This window comes from Sabethes cyaneus, chromosome 3 (genome assembly GCF_943734655.1).
Source record: "Sabethes cyaneus chromosome 3, idSabCyanKW18_F2, whole genome shotgun sequence".
In the NCBI taxonomy this organism is placed as follows: domain Eukaryota; kingdom Metazoa; phylum Arthropoda; class Insecta; order Diptera; family Culicidae; genus Sabethes; species Sabethes cyaneus.
In genome coordinates this window covers 54,347,785-54,357,724 of record NC_071355.1, presented here as the reverse complement: position 1 = coordinate 54,357,724, position 9,940 = coordinate 54,347,785, and the positions used below count along the sequence as shown (strand labels likewise).

The window sequence follows — 9,940 nt, the reverse complement described above, 5'->3', positions numbered from 1 at the left end:
GTTTAAAATATGAAAGTTATTAGCTTTAATCATCGTACTTACCTCATAAGAGACAACAGATTAGCATAAAACTAGTTTGTACTGTAAAATGGAGTAGTGATTATGTCTCGAAAAACGAGTTTAAACATTTATCACGTTTTTATTTGAAAGTTTTATGATTTCCCTCAATTTTGAAATAGTTTAAATCAAATCAAAACGAAATTTATTTGTAAATTTCGTGTATGGAAAGAAACAGCAAGTAATATTACCGAATTTACCCTATTTTTGTGTGGAGGACGGTTTGAGGGAATGCTAACTATAATCATTATATTGCTAAGTAAATGTTGTTGCATTTTTATTGAAAAAGTTTTACTCTACGGTGCTAGGTTCCAGAATTATGAATGTTTGAATTAAGCGATGCCCGAGAATATGCGGAAATTTCTTTTAAAATTTCTAATTTTTCAAAAATTATTTTCATACCTAAGTCCAATACACGTGCATAAAATTTCTTAAGTCCGGCCTATACGATCGTTTTGAAAAATAATTATGAATTGATTGTAATAATATGAAATATAGGTATTGGCTGGTCTAGTTAATCAATTTTTCCGTCCAAACTATAACTTGAAAACTAACTAACTTTTGGTTAGAATGTGTGTTCAATAAAACTGTATTCGAACATGCCTTAGAATTTTGAGTGTTAAACTATTTTAGAAACTTCAATTATGAAGGCACATTGAAAGCTTTCAATCTAAAGCTGCATCGCATCAAAGCGATGGTTCTTGTGTACTAACTTGTATGCAATTGAGTTGAAATAAATATCTCCGTACCAGTTATCGCAAAAATCTCTCTGTTGAAACGAATTTCTCTGAAAGCGTACCGATATAAGCCCCCTTCGACACCGAAATAGAATTCAGTCATCCACCGAAGAGATAGGTTCAACAAGTTCAAACGAGAATAGCAAACAAATGCGACAAATCCAGTAATGGGATTTACCTGTGATATCCGTTTCCCCTACAACTGGGCCGAGGAATTCTACTGCGGTGAAAAACTTGTCCTTTCCGTTGAGCTCAAGTGCCGGCGAGCAGCGCTGATTCGTGGTGAGTAATGAATGATGCTCTGTGATTTCACGTGAATGCGGTGTTAATGTTGTGAAATAATTCAACCGCGCGTTTCGTTGCAGGTTTGGCGTTGAACGTTTCCTGTCGAAATGCGGATTATAGCGAGCCCTACGACTATAGTCACTATATCGATGATCCGGTTTCTGATTCTGGAAGTGCTAGAAAGCAAACTGTAGGACCCAGCAGGTATGAGACGGATTTTTCTCTACTGGATGAAAACGGTAAGTTCAAATGAAGAGATTTTCCATTTTCGTCAGTTACTCTAAAGGTACAATTTTTAGGAGTAGCCATCGGCTTAGCACCTGGAACATATGTATTCAATTTTGAATGCCATTTACCGGATAAAATTGGAGATCAAGAGGAAAACGATGAACTAATGTACACCTTTGCAGTTAAAATAAGAAGAGTATTGAAAGATGAATGTGAAAAAGCAACTCTTATTCCGGTGCACCGGCTACTGAAAATCAGACCAACGAAGAACATTTGTTTTGTGTGGCCAGGATCGTTTGCAAATATCTCGAACTATTCGGTCGCTTCTGGAATCGTCAGTTGGCATTATGTGACGAACATTAAGCAGAAAAACAATCGATTACGAGAAACGTCTGATACTGAGGAGAGTGAGGAGGACGGTTTGCAGAATTGGTTAGATACTATTCTTTCGGATAAATGCGACCCACCGAAGGAAGACAGTTGATCAGCAATTGGAAATTTGCCGTATGGTTTTGAACGAAAAAGTCGCATCAACTGCGCGACAGTCGTGATTTCGAACAACTGCGTTCAATTTGGCAATCCAAAATGCCAAAATCCAAAGAACAACATTATTAGATTCCGTAGAAACGAATCTGTGATAAACGGCCGTCTCAAAGGTAGCTTGAATATGATTTAAATATTTCGAAAAGCCGTCTGCGGTAATGAACAGAGCAAGATCAGCTCTAATATGAAGTACCAAACAAACATTTTGGTTCAATTGAGATTACTTTGCTCCAAAACTAGTTTGAGATCAATCCATTAATTTTGTCCACAATGGAAAAACCTTCTCTCGTCATTACCTTGTATTAGAATGAGACAACAGTCAATGAGAGGTATAACAAATCAAATACCTAATCTTTTTTTTTTAGAAATATTATAGTTTTGTATTTCTTCTTTTATAGGTCCATTGGAATGATAATCAAATAGAGAAGAATCTCAAATAAATAGCGGTTATCAAGAATATTCTTTAAATTTATAGTTTAATAACCTTTTATTAAACCTTTATTGATATCTAGTCGTACAGACCTATTCTTTAACATAGTTTTGGATAATCTGACACAACCGCTGATTTTAGCATAACCAACAAACCAGTTAAGTGTTATTATATTTAGAACAATATTCTTTTATTTTTAATAGTATATTCCATAACATGATATCCATTCACGTCTCTCACACCGAGGACCCGGGTTCAAACCCCAATCCCGCAGAAGGCACGAATGGCCCAGGCTGTTTAAATGACTATAGTCTAACAAAAAAAACATGATATTCGAAAATTACCATCAAACATTTTTTGTATCAACTAAAGGTTATCAAATTGGAATTGATACTACTCAAATAATTAAGAAAATTCGGCATGGACCCAGGCAGCTAAACTTCTCATTTATTTATTTCATCAACAGACTTACACGGTCCCAATGAATGATGGGTTAACTTCTTAAAACTAAGGTCATGTGTATAAATACTAAAAAATTAACATAAACATAAACAAAACCCGATTTAATCCACCTAGTGGTGAAAGGAACCTTTGTTATACGGTCTTACTTGCTATTTGAGATAGAAATCGACACATCTTCGAAACAGAATTCATCTATTGGTTATCGTTGCGTAGTGCGTTGGTTTACATAAAATTTTCGAAAATTGAATAAGTTTACAAAATTTGAACAAAATAGGAACACTTTTTAATTTTGATAGATCCTTTTTTCATGAAATTGCCGAGTAAGGATAAGTAAGATGTTATTAATCTGAGTAAGTACAAATAAAAGTAAGTTGTAAGTGGAAATCTTATCCTTTAGCATATACATTGTCTAGTAAAGGTCTAGTTTATAGGTTTTTGAACTATGCATAGTTTCCTGTAATGCCATTCTATTTGAATCACATCAATAGAGTTTTCATGAATAATTTTCATCAATTTTTATTAACTCACGCTGTAGTATTTTATACAACACGTGTAGGCTTTTCAACGCCATATTGTTATAAAGTTACCGTTGTTTAACTAATGTATATTCTTCAACAAACTTATTATGAGCAAAATATCATAATTATTCAATGCATTAATAATTTAAATTGGTGGGAAAATTTATGCAGCAAAACTATCAGCAAATGTAAAATCTTTAAAATGTATCCGTCTGCTGGTAGTCGAGTAATTCGGAGTCAAAATTAGGGTATTTTTTAGAATCAAAGTTCTACAGATCCTAAACAAGCAAACATAGAGGTATACTATTTCCAGCAAAGTTGTGTATTTTTAATATTTTTTTACTGATTTTACAAATTCATATACAATAAATAAGATATTTCTATCTTCGCTGCAGAGATAGAAGGTTACTGTCTTTAGCAAAATTTCTTGTAATAATATGCTCTATAACTTTGTAGAACACATCAATGTGTTATATTGACACTGAAGAAAAACAATTTTTTTATTTCACTTTTAGGGGGATTAATCGAAATTTAAATTCCACCAGACGATAGAGCTTTCAATTTCAAGAAACTCTTACAAAGGTTCGATAAACCTAAAACCAAGTTTTCCCAGTCAAAACTCTAGTGCACACGTTTTCTATGGTTTGGGGCTATTTTGCGCGCGAGTAACTGTGTTGCAAAAGTTGGCGCGAGTGTTCGAGGGTTAATATCTTTTAACCGGTAAAACCAATTCTTATGCAATTTTGCATATACATTCTCAGTGTCAAAACCTCTCGTTTGATATTAAAATAATTGAAATTAGGTAAATTATCTTGGTTAAAATCATTATAAATTATTGTTAATTTTGGTGTGGTGTTTACGGTTGCTCATAACTTTCAAATTAAACGTCCAATCAAAAAACCATTCAATAGTGATCTATTAGGATATATTATCTTCCAAATGAGACTAATAGCGCATAAATCGGTTTGGCCATCTCTAAGAAACAGGCGATAATTATTACCTTGTCAAAACAGGTTTTTTAAGCATAACTTTTAAACTACTTGTTTGTTTTCAATTAAAAATTCCTGAACAATTTAGCTTTAATAAGGGCTTTCATTTGATACCAAGATCGTTGAAATCGGTCATGTAGTTCCGGAGAAACCCGTGTCACGTATTTTTCACATTTTTGCTTATAACTTTTAAACGAAACGTCGTATCACGAAACAACTCAATAGTGATCTACTAGACAATAACATCTTTCAAACAAAAGTAATAGCGAACCATTCGGTTCAGCCATCTCTGAGAAACAGGCGATAGAAAAAATCATTACATACATACACACACACACACACACACACACACACACACACACACACACACACACACACACACACACACACACACACACACACACACACACACACACACACACACACACACACACACACACACACACACACACACACACACACACACACACACACACACACACACACACACACACACACACACACACACACACACACACACACACACACACACACACACACACACACACACACACACACACACACACACACACACACACACACAGACATTGCTCAAATCGTCGAACCCTATCGATTGGTATATGTGACTTGGCCCTCCGGGCCTCGGATCAATTTTGTGTTTTTCGACCAATTTTTAAACCTTTGTTATAGTATAACAAAGGTAAAAAGGGTAAGCAAATCAATTGGATCGGCTGAAGAAGCAATTGAATCACTCACGTAGGGTTTGGCGCGATAGGTGGAAAACGAATATGATTGCTACTTTGTCAAACATCCTCTGGAGACCGTTTTGAGGGCTCCGTATTTGCTGTAGTTCGTACGCTGGTGTGACTTCCTCAGCATAGCAGTATGTATTTCGAAGGGATCTAGGCTACACATCAAGGTCAATTCGCTCAGGAGTTGAGGGTAACGGTTTTCATAGCTCGTTAAGTGGTAAGAATTTCGTCAGGGCAACCGACGAAGAGCGAAACGCAGTTCGGGTTCTAGACCGTAGAACAGAACTCCAGGGTCTGACTAGGGCAGTATAATGCTTTTAATCAGTAGAAGTCTATGACACTTTTGGTGATGCTAAAAATGAATCCCAGGGTCTTTAGCTTTATATCGAAGATTACACCTAGCCCAAACAGCAATGTGGGTTTTATTGTACTCTTATGGCAGCTTTTATGACCAATTTTTGCCTTAAATTCTATCATAAGAGTGTAATAAAAACCAAATTGTTACATGGGAGGTCTTTGATATGACCGCCCAGCAAACCACAAATCGTATAATAATGTGTGAAAATCATCTTAAATATCGCTGAACAAACTCGAAATCGTACATAAAGCTTAATAAAGCGCACCCTAGTTTACATTTATTCGTACAAAATGATCACAGAATTGTATAGCATTATGGAATCATGTTGAGTCGGATTTCATCGTATACAAATATTTATGAATTTGAATTGTTTTCATATAAATTGCAGTACGTATATCACCTCCAAAACAGTACGCATATGTTGGTTTCGTGCATCGAATGCGATTTTTCCAGATATATATCGGTACATATATCATATTTGTTGCTGTGATATACGTACGAAAATGTTTGCTGGGCGAGCCGCCTTATTCGTCTTATTCGCGAAAAGGATATTACATTGCACATGAGGGATTTACAACTATTATGTTTAAGGTACACTAAGCGACGATATCCAGCTGGTGTTGGAGTGAGAGGTCTTCAGTTAAGCAAATACGGGGAAATATTTTAAGGTCGTCGGCATATGAAAATCGTGGTGCTTCAAGCACGAGGAACACGTCGTTTAAATAGAGCAGGAATATGAGTCCCGCTCCCCACAACCGTACATGAGACCAGAACGACATGACCAGAACCGTAAATGAGACCAGAACGCTGGCAGGAGAGGTGCGAATACGGCTGGGGGTCAAGAGTTTCTATAACGCTAGAATCGGTGCATTCCAATAGCTGGAGGTGTAGTGGTGTAGCTGGAAAGCAAGGTCGGAAACTGCATTGATATTTGCATCTAGGCGGATCCGATTTACGTCATATTAAGGTCAGTGGTGAGTTGAAGACTAACAAATTTGTACTTGCCATGAGAGTAATTTTGGAAACCACGTTCTCCGCACCCGCACATAGGACTGGGACGACTGATGAAAGCTGGTAGGAAAGATGCGACTCCGGCGGGGAGGTCGGGAGTTCCCAAAATGCTAATATCGGTGCATCTCGTAAGCCGGCGTCGTAAAGGTGAAGCTGGAGCAGAATCGAGAATTGTTCGGTCCGTTGTATCTTGATGGACTCCATTTGCGAAGAGCCCGGCTCATTATTGACGGATAAAAAAATTTCCAAACGGAGTTACCTCTCACGAGCAACGATTCAAGCCGTAGGCGGAGCTTGATAACTATTGGAATTGTGGTTATCAAATTCCTGGAAAGCAATACCGTTTGGCCAGGTACCTGGATGCAACACTGCGATATTTTTTATCCAAACCAACTTTGAAAAAGATAATGTTCATTGCATTTTGGCCGGCATCCTTTTTCAGAAGAGGGATCACCTTGATAGGATCATCAAACTGTAAGCAATCCCTAACAAACTCTGTAACGACCTTGGACTTTACGCTAGGGTGGAATCGAGACATGTACAGCTATCGAAAGCTGAGTGTGAACTCTCCGCCTGCAATGACGGTTTTCTGTAGAAGGTATGACTACTAAGAACCAAAGCAGAGGGTCCAAAGCCCCTAAAAGGAGGATGGTTTTAATAGCCGTTATCCATGGCTATTACGTAACGACTTGAATGGATAAACCCCTAACCCATAGTTGTGACGCGACCCTTGCCGAGGGTTCTATAAATTCTCTGCCGTAATGGAGCCTGTGGAGTATCAAGGCGCCCTCCACAGTTATTTGCCCTTACTGCATCAAGCCGGTCACTGATGCAGTGGACCTTTTCTTACCGAGCACGCTCTCTCTGCCGAAAAACAAAGAAACGAAGGAGGTGGAGAGAAGGATAGGAGAATAGGAGAGGAACACCTAGCCCTGTTGCTCGTCTATCCTCAACACGCCGACTCGTAGTGGTATCAGGTATCAGGTATCAGGTATCAGCATCTTTGGCTCGAGCAGCACGTTCCTCACAATCATGTGGAAGATTTGTGCCTTGCCCATCTTGCCCGTGTCATCATTTACCTGATGAGGACGGGAAGGAAAACAAGAGGAATAGGAAGGGGTGGATGAGGAATTTGGACAAACACAAACATATATATACCGAGAGATTTTTGTACCCCCGAGGGGATTCTGCAATCCTTGGTAGTTAACTTATCAAAAGTACACCCCCTGGGGGGTATACTCATGATAAATAAGAGCTTATAGCTCAATACCGCTTTCGGTAAGAAACATCAAAATGTCTCGTAATTTTAGTTTCCTAAAATCCGATTCATTTAAGACGTAGGATCCAAAGATCCTATGACGCAATTGTGCTACTGCAGGACAGTTGCAAATTACGTGATATGGTGTACCGTAGTCGGTACACAGCTCGCTGAATCGTAGCCATATGATAATTTAGTCTGCAGTGACCAGTCAGTGATCTGACAAGAATAGTGCAATTTACCTTCGAGTGTTGCAAAAGAAATTTTGCAACCTTCTCACAAGGCTTAACAATGAAACTTTTCGTTTGACGACAAGTTTCAAGATTTTCCCAATAACGTACATGTTCAGATGAAAACCAAGATCGAATCTTTTGTTTTATCCAACATGCCGCAATTGGTAAAGCAGGTTCCGGTCCGAAAACCGACTTTTCTGCTCCAGATCTTGCTAGTTCATCAGCCCATTCATTTCCGGTTATACCAGAATGGCCAGGAACCCAAACCAGATGAACGGCATTTAGAATTTTGGTTTTAGTGATGGCGTTTTGGTCATCGGGTTACTAGTAAACTAGTTTATTTGCTGTCTAGGCCTGATGAAGAGGAAGTAAAGTCCTTGAAACGTTGGCCTAGACAGCAAATAAACTAGTTTACTAGTAACCCGATGACCAAAACGCCATCACTAAAACCAAAATTAGCATCGTTGGTCAAACAAATCTCGCGGCATTTAGAATGCTTAGTTCTTCTAATTGGGTGTGGCAGGCGATGACTGTTTTAGATTTAGAATTAGCCGCACAAAGGGCTTTTATAGCGGCTTGACTGTCAGAACAGAAGTAGATAATCTTGCCTATCAGTTCTTTCTGAAGTGCAAACTGAGCTCCGCACATAATTGCAAAGATTTCAGCTTGAAAAACGGTGCAGTAACTACCCAACGAATAGGAATCCTCCAATTCCAGCTCACGGCAGTAAACACCAGCACCCGCGCGACCTTCGTACAAGGAACCATCGGTATAACAGACCACATAGTCGGAAATTTTCCTTTCCATGTAGCCTGACATCCAATCCTCTCTAGGAGGAAAGTCACTTGAGAAAGTCCTATACGGGAAAGTACGCATGAGCGTTACATCGCTAGGAGCAAGGGCAAACTTGTCCTCAGCAACAATTTGCGACCACAATCGCGTATGACCAGTGGAACCGTCCACAGACTGCCAAAGGCCAATCGCGTGTAGTCGATAAGCACATATTAGTGCCTCTTGCTTCAGGTGGAAGTGTAGAGGTTTAATATTGAAAATAGCTTCTAGGGCGGCAGTAGGAGTTGTAGTAAATGCACCAGACATTGCCATTAAACACATCCTTTGAAGATGGTTTACCTTTGTCTGGACAGTCACAACTTCTCCTCTCTGCCACCATACAAGACAACCATACGCCAGTATTGGTCTGACAACGACCGTGTACAACCAGTGTATGTATTTGGGTTTAAGCCCCCAAGAGTTGCCAATTGCTCGTCTACATTGCCCAAAGGCCATGCACGCTTTTTTAATTCGGAAATCAATATTTGTGGACCAGTCGAGCTTGGAGTTGAGAATCAACCCCACGTACCGTGAATTCGGGTGAAATTGATCACTTTTTCGAGTATTTTTTAAATATCTTTGAATAGAAACATATTTAGGAAGATGATTCAATTTTAAAATAAGTACTGTAGTGCTGGCTACATGACAGTATCATCTATATCTTATATAAATAGTTTTATTTTAGATAAAACTTAATGTAATCGTGAAATTGAAAATTTACAAATAACGGGTGAAATTGATCACGTAGAAATCAAGACGATATTGCTATTAAACCATACGCTCTGACAGCAATAACCTAATGTACAGTATAAAATCTGGCGTAATCGAGATATTGCCTGTATGTAGGCAACAATCTCGCGTACAGCAACTAGCACAAAAATCAAACAGTCAGCTCTACATTAGCATAGTTGATGCATCTGCTAAATAAATATGAACGATAGAAAAGATATTAAGCCAATTTTAGCATCGTAATCGTTTGTTTTTGTTTAAACATTGCTGTATATATGTGTAAATGTACGATTTTCGTATACAATCTTCACCAAACTAGTGAAACAAATAATTTAATTCTCCTCATATACGGGAGCTTGACTGTCTCTTTGAATGTGTAGTTGCATTTCGCTATGTAAGCACAAACCGATCTCTTGCACTCTCATGCAACTGCCATATGGAGCGTTTGTAAAATTTGTGCGAAGTATTGTCTGTCTTTTGCACCCTTTTATAAATCTCCATTCTGATTTACAGAAAGAA

General features: G+C 38.2%; 1 protein-coding gene across 1 annotated transcript; it reads left to right on the top strand.

The window, feature by feature from the left end:
• Positions 1 to 961: 961 nt before the first annotated feature.
• LOC128739590 (uncharacterized) lies at positions 962 to 1,791 on the top strand. The gene is made up of 3 exons (XM_053835084.1): positions 962 to 1,076; positions 1,160 to 1,318; positions 1,379 to 1,791. Exons 1-3 carry the CDS (start codon positions 962 to 964, stop codon positions 1,789 to 1,791), a joined length of 687 nt encoding a protein of 228 aa, XP_053691059.1.
• Positions 1,792 to 9,940: the final 8,149 nt, after the last annotated feature.